This window comes from Babylonia areolata, chromosome 22 (genome assembly GCF_041734735.1).
Source record: "Babylonia areolata isolate BAREFJ2019XMU chromosome 22, ASM4173473v1, whole genome shotgun sequence".
NCBI lineage: Eukaryota > Metazoa > Mollusca > Gastropoda > Neogastropoda > Buccinidae > Babylonia > Babylonia areolata.
The window spans coordinates 11861258-11885214 of record NC_134897.1 but is presented as its reverse complement, the minus strand read 5'-3'; the positions used below and the strand labels follow the sequence as shown (position 1 = coordinate 11885214).

Here is a 23957-nt window from a genome sequence, read left to right as displayed (position 1 = left end):
GAGAGAAAAGATTAAGCACGTACTCTGTCACACACACACACACACACACACACACACACACACACACACACACATATATATATATATATATATATACATACACACTCGTACATACAAGAAGATCACACTCTCTTGATGACTTGGGCTCCGCTCCTTGTGGAAAGAACTTAGGTAATTATCACCGGAGACCGGTAAAATATAAAGATAAGAACAACAGTACTCTTGGCATGTCTTATTGTCTGAAGAAGCTGTTATACAGCGAAAATTTGCTGCATCTTAATTCATTACGATTAACTTTTAATGTCATGTCAAGACTACTGTTTATATATATATATATATATATATATATATATATATATATATATATATATATACATATACACTGACACACACACACACACACACACACACACACACACACACACACACACACACGCGAGAGTCATATAAAGCCAACACATCAGTCTGGGGAAAAAAAAACAAAACAAAAAAAGAACAGCCGTGCACGAAGAACATTCAACTTCGAAGCAAACTGTGACAAATTTAGGCTTGCAGTGAGTAATGCCGACCCCTCCCCTTCCCCCCCCCCCCCCCCCCCCCCTCACTCCCGCACCATCCCCCCCTGCCCCCGGGCCCCCTTGAAAGAATATATGACTAATGATAACATGCAGAACTGGTGGAACATAGTTAACACACACTGCGGCCCACCTCCACCACCACCCGGCAGCCCCACTCTTACCTCTTCCCAACCCTTCCCTCATCCATAGTCCCTCCACGCCCTCTCCACCAGCCCCCATTGACGGAACAAATGACTAATAAAATGTAGAACTAATGGAATATATTTAATACACACTTCCCTCCCCGTTCCTCTCAACCCTCCCCGCCCCACTCTTACCTCGTCCAGACCCGTCCCTCATCCCTTTCCATTCAGCTATCACTGAGTGCAAAGTGTAACCACTGAGGGCAGGCTTTTGGTGTTCAGTTTCTTCCAGTCTTTCCGTTGTTGAAAACGAGAACACTAGAGCATGGGTTTATCATTGACCGTGCCGTAATATGTATATTGAATATATACACCAGCCAGCTTGTCGCGTTCGTGCAGGTCAAAGAAACGAAGAAAGAACAGACCACAAAGGGAAAGAAAGGAACGAAGAAAGAACAGACGACGACAAAGGGAAAGGAACGCCCCCGCCCAAAGTCTGCCCCCCAGGACAGAAAGGGGCGGGACAAATCAAAGAGCCTGGAAGATTCAGCCGGAGAATCTAACAAGAAGGTATATCTGTACTAGAATGCACACACGCGCGAAGGCACGTGCACGTATTCACACACATGTGTTGATGCCGATTATTGCTGTAGAATTTAACTTGCACAGACACACACACACACACACACACACACATGTACCAATGCAACTCTCCCCCCAGCTCCCTCACCCCCACCCCCACCCACCCCCACCGCACACACGCACACACTCACTAACTCACATTCACTCTACACACACACACACACACACACAAACACACACTGCAACACACACACACACACACACACACACACACACACACACACACACACACACTGCAACACACACACACACACACACTGGCACACACACACACACACATATACAGAGTGTGTGTATATACATTGAATAGACATGCATTCTCTGGGAGACAGAAACAGAAATTCACACAGCCCGTCGCCAGGAGACATTCACGAGCACACGAGATAGTCCGACCGGCACACCCACCCCAGTCAAGAAACCTGTTGGGACACTTTAAGCTCTACTTGAAAATCAAAACACAGACACACCACCGAAACCAAGCGGAGCTGAAATACTTGCCTTCTTCCATGCACACAAACATCACACATAAATCAAACACAGAAAGCATTGTGTGGGGAAAGCTGTGTGTATAATGTGAGGCGAGTAAACCATGCAGAGAAAATTGACATCAAACAGTTTGAAGAAACACAGCAGGTTGTATGCGCAGAATGGTTTCGAAGAAGTCTTAACTCACATAGACACACAAACACAAACGCGCACATGTGCATGCACGCACCGGCACGCACGCACACACACACACACACACACACACACACACACACACACACACACACACACACACACACACACACACACACACACCGGCACACTTCCCACCCGGCCCCTTTTTTTCTGCCGTCTAGCATCACTTTAAGTTGAAAGACAAACTGAATCATACATATACACATACACTCTATTTGGCCCACCGTCTGTCTGTCTGTCTGTCTCTCTTTCTCTCTCTGTCCCTTCCTCCCCCTCTCTCTCTCTTAAAGGCAAACACAACTTTCCTTTTTCAGGAACTTGAAATAACTGTGTAGGTAACTCCGTCTAACATCACTTAAAGCTGAAAGGCGTTAAATTGAATTATACACACATACACTCATTCTATCTGCCCCTCTCTCTCTCTGTCTGTCTTTCTCTCTGTCTGTCTTTCTCTGTCAGTCTGTCTGTCTGTCTGTCTGTCTGTCTGTCTCTCTCTCTCTCTCTCTCTCTCTCTCTCTCTCTCTCCCTCCCTCCCTCCCTCCCCCCTTCTCTCTTTGAATAGGCCAACACAACTTTCCTTTTGTCAGGAACTTGAAATAACTGTGTAGGTAACTCAGTAGATTCACACACACGCACACACACACACACACACACACACACACACACACACACACACACACACACACACACACCGCCATCCCCCACACATACCACATAAAATCTACACGCATCGTGTTATGTAACACGCGTGTGCACACATCTCTTCTCCACTGTGACCAGCTGAGCAAAGAGGAGCAGCTACGACAGGAGTTGGTGGCGGCCACAGAGAGCAGGGACCTGGCCAGGCTGGAGAAGGCCATCAGTGACTACGAGAGGAACCAGCTGCCCAACAGCGCGGACCTGGCGCGTGCACGGCGCGTGCTCGTCTCTCTGCACGAGCAGGGTGGGTTTGTTACAGTGGTGGTAGAGAGAGAGAGGTTATATCACAGACTGACATAAGCCTATGCATGATACTCAGTCGTTTTCGACTATGACCATCAGAACAGCAAAGGTGTAAGTGCTGTCCCGACTTTCTGGGCAGTCGGCTATGGAATGGTTCCCAAAGGCCAACTAGCTCCCAGTGCTGCAGCACTAACAGCCAGTGCAATTTTGCCTCCTAGTTTGAGAGTCATAGTCCTTCATAAACGACTAAGCTGTAAGTGATTTCCCATTGCAATGGAGAAACCATTGATAATACAGTTCTCACCCTGCTGTTGGCCCAACTGTAAACTAACGTCAAACTGTGCTATACATACTAGCCAAAACATAAGCATACAGTTGAGCCAACAGCAGAGTGAGAGCTGTATGATCAATGGTTATTCCATTACAATGGTAAGTCATTTACAGCTTAGTCTTCTGTGAAGGGCTATAACTCAAAATAGGAGGCAAGATTGCACTGTCTCTTTAGTGCTGCAGCCTTGGGGGCAATCTGGCCTTTGGGAACCTTCCCAACGCCGACTGTCCTTAAACCCTTTTGGCCGAGGGAGTGAGGATGTAACTTATTCTCCACTATAATCAGATCCTAGCCCAGATAGTCGGGACAGCAGTTGTCTCCTCTGCTGTTGTGATGCTCATAGTCCGACACGACTATCACACAGAGGGGTGTGTGGCAAGGTAGGGCAAGGCAAAGCAAAGCAATGTTTATTAGTCCAGAATTAATTATCCCTATGGGTGAAAATGAGAAAAAAAAAGAAGAAGAAAAAAAGACGAATCGAAAGCAACGAAAAGTGACAAGAATACGCAGCACGTGATGAAATACTGTGCGTGTGTCGTGTGTGTGTGTGTGTGTGTGTGTGTGTGTGTGTGAACATGTTTTTGATTCATCAGAAGAATACGTTTTAAATTTTTAGTGGATTAGTCAATAGTTGTTACTGTTTATTTTCCACAGTTTTTTAAGAATACGTTTTTTATAATTTCTTCAGGAATAGGTTATGGTTATTGCCTTTTCGTTTTTTCATTCTTTTTTCTTTCTTTTTTTTCGTCTTTCTTTCTTTTTAATTTTAAGATATATATATATATATATATATATATATATATATATATATATATTTAAAAAAATATTTTTAGGGCAGTCGGTTTTTTTATTTCGAGAGCGAACACCAGTTTAAGCACCGATCACTTCACATGATTCAGACACATTGAGCTTTCGCTTTCAATTCACCACTGACCTCGTCACCCTCATCCGTTCCCTCACCCTCACCCGACCCGTCACCCTTACCTGTCATCCTCACCCGAAAAGTCACCCTTACCCGTCACCCTCACCCGTCACCCTCACCCTTACCTGTCATCCTCACCCGAAAAGTAACCCTTACCCGTCACCCTTACCCGTCACCGTCACCCGACCCGTCACCCTTACCTGTCACCCTCACCCGAAAAGTAACCCTTACCCGTCACCGTCACCCTTACCCGTCACCCTTACCTGTCATCCTCACCCGAAAAGTCACCCTTACCCGTCACCCTTACCCGTCACCGTCACCCTTACCTGTCATCCTCACCCGAAAAGTCACCCTTACCCGTCACCCTTACCTGTCATCCTCACCCGAAAAGTCACCCTTACCCGTCACCCTTACCTGTCATCCTCACCCGAAAAGTCACCCTTACCCGTCACCCTTACCCGTCACCGTCACCCTTACCTGTCATCCTCACCCGAAAAGTCACCCTTACCCGTCACCCTCACCTGTCATCCTCACCCGAAAAGTCACCCTTACCCGTCACCCTTGCCTGTCATCCTCACCCGAAAAGTCACCCTTACCCGTCACCCTTACCTGTCATCCTCACCCGAAAAGTCACCCTTACCCGTCACCCTTACCTGTCATCCTCACCCGAAAAGTCACCCTTACCCGTCACCCTTACCTGTCATCCTCACCCGAAAAGTCACCCTTACCCGTCACCCTTACCCGTCACCGTCACCCTTACCTGTCATCCTCACCCGAAAAGTCACCCATACCCGTCACCCTTACCTGTCATCCTCACCCGAAAAGTCACCCTTACCCGTCACCCTTACCCGTCACCGTCACCCTTACCTGTCATCCTCACCCGAAAAGTCACCCTTACCCGTCACCCTTACCTGTCATCCTCACCCGAAAAGTCACCCTTACCCGTCACCCTCACCCGTCACCGTCACCCTTACCCGTCAACATCACCCTTACCCATCACCCTTACCCGTCAACATCACCCTTACCCGTCACCCTTACCCGTCAACATCACCCTTACCCGTCACCCTTACCCGTCACCCTTACCCGTCACCCTCACCCTTACCCGTCACCCTTACCCGTCACCCTTACCCCCACCCGTCACCCGACCCGTCACCCTCACCCGTCACCCTCACCCGTCACCCTTACCCGTCACCCTCACCCTTACCCGTCACCCTTACCCGTCACCCTTACCCCCACCCGTCACTCTCACCCGTCACCCGACCCGTCACCCTCACCCGTCACCCTCACCCGTCACCCTTACCCGTCACTCTCACCCGTCACCCGACCCGTCACCCTTACCCGTCACTCTCACCCGTCACCCTTACCCGTCACCCTTACCCGTCACCCTCACCCGTCACCCTTACCCGTCACCCTCACCCGTCACCCTTACCCGTCACTCTCACCCGTCACCGTCACCCTCACCCGTCACCCTTACCCGTCACTCTCACCCGTCACCCGACCCGTCACCCTTACCCGTCACCCTCACCCGTCACCGTCACCGTCACCCTCACCCGTCACCCTTACCCGTCACTCTCACCCGTCACCCGACCCGTCACCCTTACCCGTCACCCTCACCCGTCACCCTCACCCGTCACTCTCACCCGTCACCCTCACCCGTCACCCTCACCCGTCACCCACACCCGTCACCCTCATCCGTCACCCTCATCCGTCACCCTTACCCGTCACCCTTACCCGTCACCCTCATCCTCACCCTTACCCGTCACCCTTACCCGTCACCCTTACCCGTCACCCTCACCCGTCACCCTCACCCGTCACCCTTACCCGTCACCCTCATCCTCACCCTTACCCGTCACTCTCACCCGTCACCCTCACCCGTCACCCTTACCCGTCACCCTCACCCGTCACCCTCATCCTCACCCTTACCCGTCACTCTCACCCGTCACCCTCACCCGTCACCCTTACCCGTCACCCTCACCCGTCACCCTTACCCCCACCCGTCACTCTCACCCGTCACCCTCACCCGTCACCCTCACCCGTCACTCTCACCCGTCACCCTCACCCGTCACCCTCATCCTCACCCTTACCCGTCACCCTCACACGTCACCCTTACCCGTCACCCTCACCCGTCACCCTTACCCCCACCCGTCACCCTCACCCGTCACCCTCACCCTCACCCGTCACTCTCACCCGTCACCCTCACCCGTCACCCTCATCCTCACCCTTACCCGTCACTCTCACCCGTCACCCTCACCCGTCACCCTTACCCGTCACCCTCACCCGTCACCCTCACCCGTCACCCTTACCCCCACCCGTCACCCTCACCCGTCACCCTCACCCGTCACCCTTACCCGTCACTCTCACCCGTCACCCTCACCCGTCACCCTCACCCGTCACCCTTACCCGCCACCGTCACCCTCACCCGTCACCCTCACCCGTCACTCTCACCCTCACCCACACCCTCACCCGGTGAGGTTCCCTTCCGCTCTGATTTGTCTCAGCGCAAGACTCAGCGCGATACCAAACAAAAACACATTTACTGAACCACATTGTTCCGACCTTCTGTTCACTGACCGACCAGCCCTGCAAGCCGCCATCCAGGAACAGAAGCTGGACGCTTTGGAGGCCGCCATCGACGCCGCCAACGAGTCTCCGGTGTCCCCGGAACTGCACGACGATCCTGGGGAGACCCTGCAGGAAGCGGAGGAGCTGAGGAGTCTGCTGAGGCGGCTGAGGCTGTACGTGCACAAGGTGCTGGCTCTGAAGCCCATGACGGTGTCGGAGATCCACAGCTACAAGCGGCCCCGGCCCCTAGTGCACAGCGTCATGAAGGCCACCTACCTACTGCTCGGGGAGCGGGAGCGACAGCTCGGGGTCAGGATGTGTTTTTTGTTGTTGATGGTCATTTTTTCGTTCTTTTTTTTGTTGTTGTGAGGGATGTAGGATGGGGGGAGAGGGGGGGGGGGGTGCTGTGCTATGCTGTGCTGTGCTGTAGTGTGTTGCCGGTGTTGTGGTGTGTTGCCGATGGTGTGGTATGGTGTGCTGTGCTGTGCTGTGGTGTGTTGCCACCGTTGTGATGTGCTGTGTTATGTTGCCGGTCTTGTGGTAGGGTGTGTTGTGTTGTATTGCCGGTGTTGTGTTGTGTTGCCGGTGTTGTGCTGTGCTGTGTTGCCGGTGTTGTGTTGCCGGTGTTGTGCTGTGCTGTGTTGTGGTGTGTTGTGTTGTGTTGCGGGTGTTGTGTTGTATTGCCGGTGTTGTGTTGTGCTGTGTTGTGTTGCCAGTGTTGTGTTGTGTTGCCGGTGTTGTGCAGTGCTGTGCTGTGTTGCCGGTGTTGTGGTGTGCTGTGTTGCCGGTGTTGTGCTGTGCTGTGCTGTGTTGCCGGTGTTGTGGTGTGCTGTGTTGCCGGTGTTGTGCTGTGCTGTGTTGTGTTGCCGGTGTTGTGTTGCCGGTGTTGTGCCGTGTTGCCGGTGTTGTGCTGTGTTGCTGGTCTTGTGTTGTGCTGTGTTGTGGAGCTGTGCTGTCCTCTGCTGTGCTGTGTTGCCGGTGTTGTGCTGTGCTGTGTTGTGGGTATTGTGCTGTGTTGTGGTGTGCTGTGTTGCTGGTCTTGTGTTGTGCTGTGTTGTGATGCTGTGCTGTGCTGTGTTGCCGGTGTTGTGTTGTGTTGCCGGTATTGTGTTGTGTTGTATTGTCTGTCGTGTCTTACATTGTCCAGCAGCATTATCTTGTGTTTTCTTGTGTTGCGTTGCGTTGCATTGTATTTGTGACACAGCACATCACAGCACAGCACAGCACAATACATCACACCACCACACCACTACACCACCACCACACTACAACACAACAACACAACACACTACAACATAACACAACACAACATAACACAACAACAACAACAACAACAACACACACACACACACACACACACACACACACACACACACACCGAGGGAAAAGAAAGAAAAAAAAGAACAGACCATTCAACAGACGCAAATTGTCAATCTCGTTATCATCAAACACACCGCCCTTCATAGTATCCACGCAACACCCAAACAAATAAAAGGCCTGCTCCGACGTGCATCCGTACACGTACACTCACAACCAGCTGTGTCTTCTACGAAAGTGCTCTCCGTGACAGTCGGAAGATCGTCATGACCCTGTGATACTGAAGCCAGTCGCATTGAGCAAAACAGCAGTGTATAGGGGTATACACTTTGAGCTCAAAGGCTGGAGTAAAGTTAGCAACAACAACACTCACTTTCTCTCTTTCTCTGTCTGTACTGTCTCTCTCTCTGTGTCTCTGTCTCGAGTCTCACTATATACATATACATATACATACATACATACATATATATATATATATATATATATCTCCGGCTTTCTCTCTCTCTCGTGCTTATTCTGTTTCTCTCTCCTATCTACTTTTTAGTTGTACTGAGATTTTGCATGATATCCGTTTAACGCATATAATTAGTTATACCGGTTATTACGGCATTTAACTTGAAGGGAAAACTTTCTTTTATTATTTTGCTCATCAATCACACAGAGGAGTGAGTGGAGGGGAAGAAATGTAGATATAGCCCACATACCATCAAAAGTCACCATCCCCTTTCACACACACACACACACACACACACACACACACACACACACACACACACACAGAGGAAGAAATGTGGATATAGCCCACAAAACCATCACAACTAACCATTCCCCTTCACACACACACACACACAGACGTACACACACACACACACACACACACACACACACACACACACACACACACACACACACACACACACACACACACACACACACACACACAGAGGAAGAAGATATGGAATCAGCCCACAAACCATCATAAATAACCATTCCCCTTTCACTCTCTCTCTCTCTCTCTCTCTCTCTCGCCATTTCCCTTCACACACACACACACACACACACACACACACACAGAGAGAGAGAGAGAGAGAGAGAGAGAAATGTGGATATCGCCCACAAAACCATCACAACTAACCATTCCCCTTCACACACACACACAGACGCACACACACACACACACACACACACACACACACACACACACACACACACACACACACACACACACACACACACAGAGGAAGAAGATATGGAATCAGCCCACAAACGATCATAAATATCCATTCCCCTTTCAATCTCTCTCTCTCTCTCTCGCCATTTCCCTACACACACACACACACACACACACACACACACACACACACACACACACACACACACATAGGAAGAAATGTGGATATAGCCCACAAAACCATCATAACTAACCATCGCCCTTCACACCCACACTCAGGAATGGGAGTACATCCAGAGCCTGCTGCGGAGACAGGGCCGGGGCAGCATCATCCGCCGCATCCAGGAGTTCGACCCGCGCACCATGAAGAAGGCCAAGGTGCACAGAGCGGAGGACCACCTCAAGGTCTGCAGCAAGGACAAGGTCCGACAGACCTCCGCCGGCGCCGGCACCTTTTACGTGTGGGTGAGTCACTTGGGAGAGGGGAAAAGGGGGGGGGGGGGGGGGGCGGAAAAAAAAACACAACGCACAGACACACACACACACACACAAACGAGGTACAGACTTTGCACCTTTTGCATGTGAGCGAGTCAATATGGGGAAGTGGAGAACGAAAAAAAGACAAAAAAAAAACCACAAACAAACAACCAAAAACAAACCCAAAACACCAACAAACACTGATGTGCAAACATTGCATGTGGGCAAATCAGTGTGGGAGAAAAGGGAACGCGAAAAAAAAAAAAAAAAAAAAACACCACGAAAATAAAATACCAAAGACAGTCCACGTCTCGCTGACGTAAAGGACTCGGAGGGTGGTGAGGACCACTGCACAGTAGACCTTCAGCTTGGTGGTTGCGCTTAGTCCTCTCCGCTCCCAGACATTCTCACGGTGTAGTAGTAATCTTCAATTTTACATCTTTCCTCTCCAGGTAATATTAGACAAGAGTAAAAAGTGTTGGAGGAAGGGAGAGACATGGGGGGTGAGAAGAGGGGACTGCAATCTGTTCACGAACTTTGATACTGACCATCAATGGTTTGTTTCCAGAGTTACAACATCATCAAAGATGGCAAGCCCGGGGGAAAGAAGAAGACCTGAATTCCCGTGTTGTCAGATGCACAATTCAACAATGATTCATGAACGACAAGGCTGATGCAAACCGATGGTTGTTTGTTTGTGGTCGCTATGATCGATGATTATTTATTCACAGGGGCTGTGATGACTTATGATTGTCGTATCTGGAGTTGTGTAGTTTCTATACATTATTGGCTATAATGTGTTGAAGTTTGGATGAATGAGTGAGGGTTACATTGGCACTCTCTCTCTCCCTCTCTTTGTTCTCCTTTCTCTGTCTATCCCTCTCTCTTTCTTTCTTTCTGGCTCACTGGAACAAATGTGTCTGCATCGTTGTATTCATTTAGATATGCGTGCGTGTGTGTGTGTGTGTGTGTGTGTGTGTGTGTGTGTGTGTGTGAGAGAGAGAGAGAGAGAGAGAGAGGGAGTTGATACACACAATATTTATTGCTTAACAGTTTATTCATTGATTCATTCATCCATCTGTCGTCCTTCCGTTCATTAATAGAATGCGAAAACACATTTATTTGACTTGCTAAATAGTATCATAATCACGTAGTGGTCAAGAACAAAAAAATCATTTTCACAAAATATGGCACTTTTTGTGTGAAACACTTGCGTAGTTTTACGTAAGCAAAAGTATGCAAGCAGATGCAAACACATACAAAACACGGCACGAAAGCATGCGCGCGCTCTCTCGGTCTCTCACATTTACGTGCGCGCGCGCGCACACTCACACATACATATATATAATGGACACACACACACACACACACACACACACACACACACACACAAACACACGCGCGCGCGAGAGAGAGAGAGAGAGAGAGAGAGAGAGAGAAATAACTGATAAACTAGCTATCTTGTAACGAGCCGTAATCAATAATTAGCATGCTGTTGTTTCACGAATTACATATTGTAAATAAAATGTCTTGATCTCAGTATCGGTTTTGTGTGGTATTTTTGATCTGGGATGAAAGGAGTTGATCTATCTTTTAGTCAGTCTGTCTCTATTTCAACTTACGCCTAAATGTATTTCAGTGGTGACCAGTAAGATTGTTCTTGCAGAACTGTCTACCTTCCTGCTTGCTTATCTGTCTTTCTGTCCGCCTGTTCAACAATCAGTGTCATTCTGTGTGGAATGCAGTTTAATCGATATGGTTATCACTGATCGCTCGACAACATCTGAAAGCAAAAGAGCTTTTCTTTGAAGCGAAGAAAGAAAGTGAAAGCACACATATCCATGAAATGCATCATCACATGTCGTGTAGATATCAATGTATCAATCGTGATGATTAGTTATTTACTGATTGTTTCTTCAACCCTTGATCGCTGAAGCGGTCTGTTGACAAACAATTGCGAACAATGATTTGGGGTACAAATTATTTTTGGCGAGTTCTAACTTTTCACCAAACACTCGAGTTTTTAAAACCTATCATGCCATTAGACCAACGTGCAGAGATATTCAGACAGAGATAATTAAGTTCGATAGTTATACACCTTTTCTTTAACTAACCAATTATTGGGAACAAGGTGGATGAGTGGGTTCGGGTGGGAGGGGAGGACGGGGGTGTGGGGGTGGGGGGGAGATGTGTGACACAACAAGACGAAGATTGACTTGACAAGAATATTTGAAAAACGGGGAGGGAGAGGGGGCAGAAAAGGAGACTGTTTTGACGATATGTACCTGTAACAGTTAACAGATTTGAGAAAATTTTTAATGACCAAACTCACCCTCTCTACTCGGACATTATAATAAGCAGGAGGATGAGACCCCTCCGTGCAAGAACACGTTATACTGTTCTTTTATTCCCACTGCTTTCCAAATACTCAACATCGAAAGACAGAACACACATTTCTGATGTATATGAGTGAGTGAGTGAGTGAGTGAGCGCGTGTGTGTATGTCTGTGTGTGACTCTCTCAGTGACGGCGTATGAGTGTGCACGTACGTGTGTGTCAGTATTTGCGTCAGTGTGTGTACGCGCGTGCGTGGTTATTATATGAGTATAATCCGGCTTCCAAGCCTAAGTCCTCGCCATTGAGACTGGTGTAAGAGGGTTCGTGGGCGCATCTGCCTACAGCCTCGAAACAGCTGGCAGAGAGAGGACATGGGTTCTCAAGGCAGTGGCAGAAGCAGCAGAAAAGAGTTCCAGCTGGATCTGGTCGAGGTACTCAAACTAGGCGTACGATGGCTCACTGGTCAAAACGTCTGCCAGAAAAGGTTACTCAGTCCTGACTCGGAAGTGGCGACCACCCCGCCTGGAGGCGCGGCCGGGTTCGAACCTGCTAAGGACCAGGAAAAAAAGGAAAAAGAAAAGGCGGCAATACAAGGGCATCCAGGAGTCATGACCTGGGTGCGGCCCGGCCCCCTTAGAGTGTAAAGAGTTAAAGGCCGAAACACTTGACTGAGGGGGGCTTCTTCTCTGAAGACTGGCTTGCACTGTCCCGCGGCAGCTGTCCCTAGAGTTTCTTATCGCCGAGTAGGAATACATACACACGCAGACACAGACAGATTAAAATTACACACACACACACACACACACACACACACACACACACACACACACACACACACATGGATTTTATGTATCGAGAAATCGAAACTGAAAGTACAGTCTTCCACGGCAGGACCAATCACCTGACACACCCATGTCAAGCATAGATAACTCTAAATGATTACCTGGGTGTGTCGGACGTTCGCTCTTGCCGCGAAAATCAGCCGCAGGACTGGAACCCAGATATTTCTGACTCCCCTGAAAACAATGGCAAATGATACCACCTTCTACATCAGCCTTCCAGACACACCAGTCTACTTGAAGTCATGGCATGATAAAACCGACAACTGCTTGGAAAATGGAAACAGGCCTGTTCTCGCAAGTGCTTTCACCACTCTTTACATTATCAATTCGCCAACCAGCACCGACTTGAAAGAGTCGGTTGATCCTTCGGACAAATTTTATGTTGGATCCTGTTTGTCGGCTCAAAGCTTGTTTAGGCGTTTTGTCGATCAAGAAGAGTTATCGACACGGTTCGATTTTGTTCTTGGCGCGAAGATGTCTGCGAAGGTGATGGTGGGGAGACAACTCTATGCGCTGAAAGCAGACGACACATCACAGACTACAGACCCCTGTATGCTTTCGCAGGCACGGGAGAACGAGTGCACGGTATTGATGTACGAGAGAGACACAAAAACCACAGAAGGTACAGTTTTGTGGAGACTGACGGATAGTCATAGCAAGAGTGCGAGGACGATCGTGCCAGAAGTGTTGGTTGAGTGGGTGCAAAATCCGCAAGTTTCACCAATTTTCCAAGAGAATCGATTCAGTCCTGTTTTCCACGACTACGAAAGAACAATCGGAGTTCTTAATATGGTTAGTTTTATCTCTTGATCAACTTTCCAGTGTTCTTATATGGTGTTACATTTTTAAAAAAAGTACTTCTGCTTTTGATCATTGTAAATTCTCCTTGTATGTTAACTTTTCAAGTGTTCTTTCTAGTATTTCATTTGAAAAGTGCTTCTGCTTTTGATCCTTGTAAATTGTCATCGTATTGTATTCTTTAAAGTGTTAATTATTAGTTTTGATAATACTCAATTGGTATACTCAGTCATATCCACAAAACACGGACTTTTATTGTATTCTTTAAAGTCCTAATTATTAGTTTGGTGACATTCAATTGGTGTACTCAATCACATTCAGAAACACATACACGCACATCAAATATAACTTTATCTCGTTTTCACTGAGCCCCCACCCCAGTGTGTGTGTGTGTGTGTGTGTGTGTGTGTGTGTGTGTGTGTGTGTGTGTGTGTGTGTTTGAGTTAGTGAATATTAAAAATGCATTCCACAGCAAGTTATACATATAAAGTTACAAAACTTTCATGCACACACACACACACACACACACACACACACACACACAAACATTTTATAATTGTTTATGTGTGTTTATCTTATCATAACACCATTTGATTGTGAACAGATGTGAAGCATGAACAAATAGAAAAAAAAGAAAACATATTGAAAGATCTAAACGTGTTTAAGTTTTAACAATTTACACTGACACATTTCAGTTCAAGGAAAGTATCGAGGTCCAGAAGCTGCTGGACATTGCAGCCCATGAACTCAGAGAGCGGAAAACAGTGGCACAGCTTCAGGCTATGATGAAGGAACCCTTGATTGTGGTGGAGGGCATGGATGCCACAGGTAGCTTTGGATTGTTGGAGTTTGTGCTGTTGTCATGTGTGTGTGTGTGTGTGTGTGTGTGTGAGAGAGCATGTGTGTGTGTGTGTGTGTAGATGTGTGTGTTTGAGAGAGAGCATGTATGTGTGTGCCTGCATATGTGACTCTGTGTGTGTGTGAGCATGTGTGTGTGTGTGTGTGTGTGGATTAAAAAAAAAGTTGGATGTGATGGTTGAATTTATTATATAGTTTGGACAGAACAAATAGGTGCAGTGGTACAGTGGAGGTAAATTTCCTCTCTTTTTTTTTGGTATGTTTTTTTGTTGTTGAAAAGACAATGTACAAAATATTTTTTTAAAGGTGAAAAAAGTGGATATCTTTATGTTATCACTAAGTATAATTTGTCTTTTTATTTTATGTGAAATCGTGTGAAATAGATTCGTTATTAACCAGTGTAAAGAGTGATCATTTGAATACATTCTTCACTGTCTGCAGTGTAGAAATATAAAAAAATCTTTTATAGTATTAGTAAGATTTACAGAAAAAGCAGGGAAAAAGCAATGATGACACCATAGATAAAGAGCCCATATCTAAATGACCTGTTCTTTTCTGGACAGTACTGGTATCCGAATTTCTTGATATGCATTGATTAAGCTGACTGGTCAATGATCTAAAGCGGAAATGACCAGTCAGAAAAAAATAAACATAGAAAGGAAGAAATTGCATGTTTTATTTCTCTTTGTCAGTTTTATTGTTTAACATATCTGATTTTCATTGTCAGTGTTATCAGTCTATTAAAAATGTATTCAAAGCTATCAGAAAACATTGTGTAAAAGCTATGAAAAAAGTATCTTACTGCAATATCATTAAATTACATGGCAACATGCACAAATACTATGTTGCATAGCTATCAAACATGTACAACAATTTTTTTTTTTAATATTAATTCTCTTTGAGCATGCACACTTTGCTTGTTGATCCAGCCAACGGCTAATGCTCTAGATTATCTGTTGTTGTTGTTAAATAATTAGAGGTTCTGTTAGGTATATTGACACTTGTCATCTGTTCATCCACAACATATTACAATGAGTTACTGTCCTTTTTTTCTTTTTTTCTTTTTTCTTTTTTTTAATGTTATCAATTCATTTATTTAGAATATATTCAATTTCAGAGGTGTCAGAAAATATTTTATAAGAGGCTTTGAAAAAAAAACACACCATGTCATTGTCCTACTGTTCCGCAGGGAAAACCACGCTGACAGAGTTTCTGGAAGAGAAGCTGAATGCGGCTCGGTACAGCACACCCCCTCCCTGTCTCCTCCCACTGCGGCCGTTCTTTGATAAACTGCCAGAGATTGTGCGGCGAGCGTACTACAGTCTGGGGAACTACATTGTTGCACAGCAGATTGCTGCAGAATGCCAGACCAGGGTGGTGCTAATGGACAGGTGAATGACATTTTTGTATATATTTTGTGTTACTTTATACATGTGTGTGTGTGTGCATTGTGTCAGTTTTCTTTGCTATTATTGTGTGTGTGTGTGTGTGTGTGTGTGTATATGTGTGTGTGTGTGTGTGTGTAGCATACCACTTAGGCTGACAGTGGGTCCCTCTTAGGGCTCTCTGCACTGTTCCTAAATATAGGTACAGATATCATCCTTTATCAGTTTATGAAAGTAAAAAATGTGTTCAAACTGAACGGAAAATCTTTGGAAGAAAAATATTTCTGCAAAATATATTGTGATTTGTCTCTCACCTCCTAATCACACATCTTTTCCACCTTTCTTCCCCAAACAAAGGACTTCACAGGACTATGAGTCTAAAACATATTTCTTCTTCTTCTGTGTTTGTAGGCAACAACTCCCACATTCACTGTGTATGAGTGGGTTGAATAACGTGTGTGACTATTTTTTACTCTGCCATTTAGGCAGCTGTATTCTGTTTTCAAGGATAATCGCAGATTTGATTAATGCTTATCCGGCCATGTATGCAGCTGTACTTTGTTTTAGGGGGTAATGCAGATTTAATTTAGTGATCAACCAGCAGATTTGATTAATGCTTATCCGACCATGTAGGCAGCCATACTTTGTTTTTGGAGGCTAACACAGATTTAATTTAGTGATCATCCAGTTCATTACACATGATCAAAAATTAAGAATGTTCTTTTCTCCAGGTACTGGCACAGCACAGCAGCCTATGGTATAGCCAATGAGACCAGCATGGGGGATCTGCCTCCGCTTGGTCATGAGAGTTACTGTTGGCCCACAGACCTGCTAAAACCAACCACCGTCATCTTTCTGACAGTCAGTGAGCAGGTGCGAAGAGAGCGGCTTGGAAAACGCCAGGGTATCGTCACCTTTGAAGAGCGCTTCCTGAACAAGGATCAGCTGTTTCGAAAGAGGTATTGGACTTTAAATCTGAGGGTCCCAGGTTCGAATCTTGGTAACGCTACCTGGTGGGTAAAAGGTGGAGATTTTTCCGATCTCCCAAATTAACATAATTATGTTCAAACCTGCTTGTGCCTGAACCCCCTTCTTGCGTATACGCAAGCAGAAGATCAAATACGCACATCAAAGATCCTGTAATCCATGTCAGCGTTTGGTGGGGTATGGAAACAAGAACATACCCAGCATGCACACCCCCAAAAACAGAGTATGGCTGCCTACATGGCGGGGTAAAAATGGTCATGCACTTAAAAGCCCACTTGTGTACATGCGAGCGAACATGGGAGTTGTAACCCACGAACGAAGAAGAAGAAGAAGTATGGGTTAGTAAGAATATCACCAAAAAACAAAGGTTAGAAATTATGAACTGAACTGTTCCAGACTGATCAGAAACACAATGAGTTTGGGACAGTATGTAAAACATCCTCCCTTCTCATGCTATCTTCCGTTCAGATAATGAAAGAATCCATAATTTTTGTTAAAATTTGCACACACTGATTAGTTGAAAATGAACCCAGGAAAACACAATGAGTTTGAAAGAGTTTGAATTCAGAGTGTTTTAAAGCCTTGATTTGGCCCCTGCATCTGAAACAGTTGGCTGCTTTGTGACTCACTGATTGGGAAGAAACTGAGTCAGACACCACTGTTGACATGCAGTGTTCACGTGAACCAGTCACTTGCATATACATAAATGTGCACACACGTTCACACACATGCATGTATGCACATTCACACACAACACACACACACACACACACACACACAATCATCTAATATCAGATATATGTGGAATGGCATGAAATGGAAGTGCAACTATGCACACACAGACACACACACACACACACACACACACACACACATGCATGTGCACACACATGCATGTGCGCGTGCGCACACACACACACACACACACACATATAATGAATGTACATTATCATACTCTGCAAACATGAATGCACACTCAAGCACCAACAGAAATACACACATTCATTTAGATACAAAATCCTTGTGCTCATGTACACCCACATACACACAATCATACCCAGGCATATGTACACACACATAAACACACACACACACACACACCTTCACACACACACACACACACACACACACACACACACACACACACACAACCATACACACACAGAGGTAATCAACAGGGAGGATATATATGTCTTAACAGGTTGTGCGAAGCATACCTGAGAATGCGAGAACCTGCATGCATCCAGGTGGATGCCAGTGGAAGCAAGGAGGAGGTGGTGGCTGCAGTGCTGGAACAGCTTGAGCTGCAAGGCATTCGTCAGTGACAATGCTGTCTTCACGTGCTGTGTGTTCACAGTCACAATGGCAGCAGATGTGTTCGACATTTATATACACAATAGTAACAGTGGTAATCGATGCGCAAGACATTTATATACACAGTAGTAACAGTGGTAGTTGATGCGCAAGACATCTATATGCACAGTAACTGTCTTATTTGATGGACAAGACATTTAAATGCACAGTAGTAACAGTGGCAATTGATGTGCAAGACATTCATATGCACAGTAGTAACAGTAATTGATGGGCAAGACAATTATATGCACAGTTGTAAGGGTAATTAATGGGCAAGACATTTATATCCACAGTAGTAACTGTGATAATTAATGTGCACGACATTTATATGCATAGTAGTAACGGTAGTAATTGATGCGCAAGACATTCATAAGCACAGTAGTAACTGGTAATTGATGCGCAAGACATTTATATGCACAGTAGTAACAGTGGTAATTGATGGGCAAGACATTTATATGCACAGCAATATCAGTGGTAATTAATGGGCAAGACATTTATAGGCACAGTAGTAACAGTGGTAATTGACGGGCAAGACATTTATAGGCACAGTAGTAACAGTGGTAATTGACGGGCAAGACATTTATATGCACAGCAGTAACAGTGGTAATTAATGGGCAAGACATTTATATGCACAGCAGTAACAGTAGTGACTGATGTTTAAGACATATGCACAGTAATACCAGTAGTAATGGATGAACAAGATATTCATATGCATAGTTGATTCATTATGTGTGATATTTCCTGCTCAGTGATTGTTCCACGGAAATAATGTATATTGTATGTAATTTTATCAGTATGATAAATCATTTTATTAATCTCTTTTATAAAAGTAATCTGTTATACATTGTTTGTCTACAGTTTAATCAGAGCAGGCAGGTTATTGAGAAATTACGCAAAGCATGCTTTGAAGATGATGAGCAGAAGCTGTGACAGTCGGCTTCTGGGTATATTGCAACTGATTTTAATTTTCACACAGACCTTGTCTTCCCTTGTCTTTCATCCCAAGCCACACACACACACTAACACACACACACACACAAACACGCACGCATACAGGGACATATGAAAGATTGTGTTCATGTGTTCACTGATGTCGTCAGGTACATGCTTAGCAAGCAACATCAATTCTGTACCCCACACATATATTATCATGTGATTTTTTTTTTTTTTTTTTTTTTTTTTTTCCCCCATTACAGCATGCACTCGGTCTGGCAAGTTTTTGAGTGCGCTGATTGTCCTTACACCTAGAATTTGTAAACCATGCTGACCTATGTACACCCCCAAAGAGTTTTCAGGAATGTTAGGAATGCATCAGGACAGTGCTCACAACACAGCTCTAGTCTTGTTTCTTTTTTTCTTTCTGGTGGTTTTTTTGTTTGTTTGTTTGTTTTTTAAATCATTATTTTCAGGTTCTGTGGACAGATATTCATGAATTTCCAGCCCTGTCAGGCTGGGTGGACTGTAAGCAACAAAGATAGTTGACTAAAGAAATAGTCTGGTTTCCATAAACAAGACGCAGTAAGATTCAAAGGTGAAGTGTTTGGGGATTGTGTTGTGAAAGTCACAAATCATGGATTTGTGTTAGACTGGTTCTCTTCAATCTTCTTTTCATTGTTCATCTATTAATTCATCCATTCATTTATTTGCTTTTTATTCATTTATCTTATTTGCTTCGCAGTTCACGCAAGAATTAAGTTCAGTGTGAGGTGTATTCAGTGTGTGTTCACACACACTTGTGTATATTTGAATCGTATCCTGACAAGCCGCACATGGGTCTGCATCAGTGACTACAGTCCATTTTACCATGTTACATTGTTAGCTCCTTCATTATTCTGGTATCTTGTGAAAATGTAGTTTGCCAATTTCTTTTTTAATGGACAGAGAAGGCAACACTTCATACTGTTCTTGATTTGTCTGTGTGCATGTGTGTTTTTATGTGTGCATGCATGTGTGTGTGAGTATGTGCGAAGTGATTTTGCACTGTGTTTCTATATCGCTGTGTTTTTATATCTTTGAATGGATGTGTGTGCATGTGCACATTTGTGTATGAAGTAGGTTTTCTAATGAAACATTGACCATGTTTGTGTCCTGTGCTGAAATTGTGAGCCTTGCCGAGGGCAAATATTATTTAAAATTTTCCATCAAAAATCAATACTTGTTTCTATTAGAACTGAAAAGAGCATATTTGTGTTCTCATCCTTGTGTCATGTGATGTTCAGAACATTTCTTTTTGGCTTTAAGCTTGCGTTTCATGTGGACCTCCAAACAGCCTGGTAAGTTGAAAACTGGGAAAGAAAATTGTTTTACTTTTCTGTGTACAAATCATGTTTGTATTTGTACACCTTGGCAAAAAATTGTTGGGGAAAAAATAAAGAGCCTGAAATTAAAAAAAAAATACATTGTTTTAGAGCAGTGTTCAAAATTGTTTTGCAGCAATTGCTTTTATGTTGGCCATTCAAACAAAATCTTTGTGTTCTTGCCAAAGTCTGGAATTTTTATGTTATTGTTCACGTTTTGATGACAATGTTGATTATTTTAGATTGTTACAAATTGAAATAAAATTTACAGTAAGATTTTTTTGTGTGTGCAGTTTTCATGTGTTGGTGTGTATATTGTTATATTTATTCAGGTTTTTGCTTGTCTGGTTTTTTCCAACATACCCATTATTCTGTGTTCAGTCAACACATTGCAGAGATGTAGGTGCCATGACTGATCCATGGATCAAGGTTCGAGGCCCCGTTACGACGGGCGCAACAGCCGAGTGGTTAAAACGTTGGATTGTCAATCTGAGGGTCCCGGGTTCGAATCACGGTGATGGCGCCTGGTGGGTAAAGGGTGGAGATTTTTATGATCTCCCAGGTCAACATATGTGCAGACCTGCTAGTGCCTGAACCCCCTTCGTGTGTATATGCAAGCAGAAGATCAAAATACGCACATTAAAGATCCTGTAATCCATGTCAGCGTTCGGTGGGTTATGGAAACAAGAACATACCCAGCATGCACACCCCCGAAAACGGAGTATGGCTGCCTACATGGCGGGGTAAAAACGGTCATACGCGTAAAAGCCCACTCTTGTGCATACGAGTGAACGCAGAAGAAGAAGAGGCCCCGTTACCACATGGTGTTGTGTCCTTGGGAAAGGCACTTCACTCCGATTTTCCTCACTCCACCCCGGTGTGAATGGGTACCTGACATCTTCTTCTGCGTTCGAGGGCTGCAACTCCCACGTTCACTCGTATGCACACGAGTGGGCTTTTACGTGTATAACCATTTTCACCCCGCCATGTAGGCAGCCATACTCCGTTTTCGGGGGTGTGCATGCTGGGTATGTTCTTGTTTCCATAACCCACCGAACGCTGACATGGATTACAGGATCTTTAACGTGCGCATTTGATCTTCTGCTTGCATATACACACGAAGGGGGTTCAGGCACTAGCAGGTCTGCACATATGTTGACCTGGGAGATCATAAAAATCTCCACCCTTCACCCACCAGGTGCCCATCACCGTGATTCGAACCCGGGACCCTCAGATTTATAGTCCAATGCTTTAACCACTCGGCTATTGCGCCCGTGGGTACCTGACATCGAGCGGGGAAGGTTAGAGCAGTGGAAGGAGAGGATTGGATCCTGCCTTCCCATGCTGAGCCCCACACACAGTGAAGAGGTATTCATGTCCCAAGGCCTTCAAATGTTGCAGGGCCTATAACAAAACTATCATAGGGATGCCTGCAGTGTAAACAAATGCTGGTGCTTACAAACACACATACATACGAACAAATGCGCATTTACCAAAAGGAAAAAAAAAGAGTTAAAATGACACAAACTTTTTGTTTTTGTTTTTGTTTTTTTGTAGTTTTGACACACAACTCAGACACTATCCAGCTCACACTCTTGATTATTTTTCAGATTGTAATTATCTGTGTCATCCGAGACCTCAGTTCAAAGCAGCTTTTCCTTTTGAGATGATATACTTGTGTGTTTTCTTTTTCACATTTAGGTACCATTAAAGGTACCATACAGTACATTCTAACTGAAGAAAGTTTACATACACTTGTTCTGCAAATGCCAGTTTTTCTTTCTTCTGCTTTTGTTGGCTGTAACTCTAATGTTCACTGATGTGTCAAGTGGGGTTTTATGCACATGACCGTGTTTTTTTTTTACTCCTTAAAGGCAATCACACTCCATTTTTCAGTGTGTGTATCTGTATTTCTTTTTATCACAACAGATTTCTCTGTGTGAAATTCGGGCTGCTCTCCCCAGGGAGAGCGCGTCGCAATACTACAGCGCCACTAATTTTTTGTATTTTTTCCTGCGTGCAGTTTTATTTGTTTTTCCTATTGAAGTGGATTTTTCTACAGAATTTTGCCAGGAACAACCCTTTTGTTGCCGTGGGTTCTTTTACGTGCGCTAAGTGCATGCTGCACACGGGACCTCGGTTTATCGTCTCATCCGAATGACTCGTGTCCAGACCACCAGTCCAGGTCTAGTGGAGGGGGAGAAAATATTGGCGGCTGAGCCGCGATTCGAACCAGCGCGCTCACATTCTCTTGCTTCCTAGGCAGACGCGTTACCTCTAGGCCATCACTCCACTATCATGTGTACCTATTATGTGTATGCTTCCATAACTCAGTACACGGACAACCGGATCTTTAACAAATGTATTTGATGTTTCAGGCATTAGCAGGTCTGCTCATATTTATGTTGACCTGGGGGATGGGAAAAGTCTCCAGCGTTTGCCCACCAGGTGCAGCCAGGATTTGAACCCAGGACCCTCAGATTGAAAGACCAGTGCTCTAACCATTTGGCTATCTTGCCTGTCACAAAGGCAGAAAAGTCCATTGCTCTAACCATTTGGCTATCTTGCCTGTCACAAAGGCAGAAAAGTCCATTGCACTAACCATTTGGCTATCTTGCCTGTCACTAAGGCAGAAAAGACCATTGCTCTAACCATTTGGCTATCTTGCTTGTCACAAAGACCGAATAGACCATTGCTCTAACCATTTGGCTATCTTGCTTGTCACAAAGACCGAATAGACCATTGCTCTAACCATTTGGCTATCTTGACTGTCACAAAGGCAGAAAAGCAGGCAGACTTCAATGACTTTGTTAGCAGCGCCCAACTTATCAGCGCTGACATGTTTTCAGTGGCACAGTCATTCGATACAGTTTACTGTAACAAAGTAGTATAGTAGAAACACACAAGTGACAGATGCAGAGACAAAGACATTAATGATAAAGACACACACACACACGCACACACACACACACACACACACACACACACATGTATGCACACATAAAATCAAACATGTATGCCCACATGCTTGAAGGCACAACACACATGTACTCACAAACTGTACTCACAACTCACAAATACACACATGCATTCACAGCACAGACATAACACTTGTGTGCATCACACATACTGATGGTAAGAAAAAGTGCAGATAAATAATTTGTTTTAATCTAACACAGAACACAACATGCATACAATGCATGGCATGCTCACACATGTACGCACGCACGCACGCACGCGCGTGCACACACACACACACTCACATTCATAAAATTGGGCAGCTCTTGGATTATATTTTGAAAGAAATAAAGTAGTGTCCCAGGACACAGTCTTTAACCCTTTGACTGCTGAACCT

At 45.1% G+C, this 23957-nt stretch overlaps 2 protein-coding genes across 4 annotated transcripts in view; both read left to right on the top strand.

The window, feature by feature from the left end:
• The window catches only part of LOC143297002 (uncharacterized), a 16109-nt gene extending 4824 nt beyond the window's left edge, over nucleotides 1-11285 (top strand). For all 3 annotated transcript variants that reach the window (XM_076609115.1, XM_076609117.1, XM_076609116.1), the window contains exons 4-8: nucleotides 1100-1270; nucleotides 2804-2966; nucleotides 6797-7089; nucleotides 9548-9733; nucleotides 10314-11285. In XM_076609115.1, the coding sequence (XP_076465230.1) occupies nucleotides 1100-1270; nucleotides 2804-2966; nucleotides 6797-7089; nucleotides 9548-9733; nucleotides 10314-10364 (864 nt within the window). In that variant the 3' untranslated portion in view covers nucleotides 10365-11285. The remainder of the gene's footprint in view (nucleotides 1-1099; nucleotides 1271-2803; nucleotides 2967-6796; nucleotides 7090-9547; nucleotides 9734-10313) is intronic.
• Nucleotides 11286-13021: 1736 nt separating this feature from the next.
• Nucleotides 13022-20878, top strand: LOC143297296 (UMP-CMP kinase 2, mitochondrial-like). The gene is made up of 5 exons (XM_076609568.1): nucleotides 13022-13716; nucleotides 14418-14550; nucleotides 15770-15971; nucleotides 16697-16924; nucleotides 18154-20878. The coding sequence occupies exons 1-5, from the start codon at nucleotides 13108-13110 to the stop codon at nucleotides 18275-18277; spliced, it is 1296 nt and encodes a 431-aa protein (XP_076465683.1). The 5' UTR covers nucleotides 13022-13107; the 3' UTR covers nucleotides 18278-20878.
• The last annotated feature ends 3079 nt before the right edge of the window (nucleotides 20879-23957 follow it).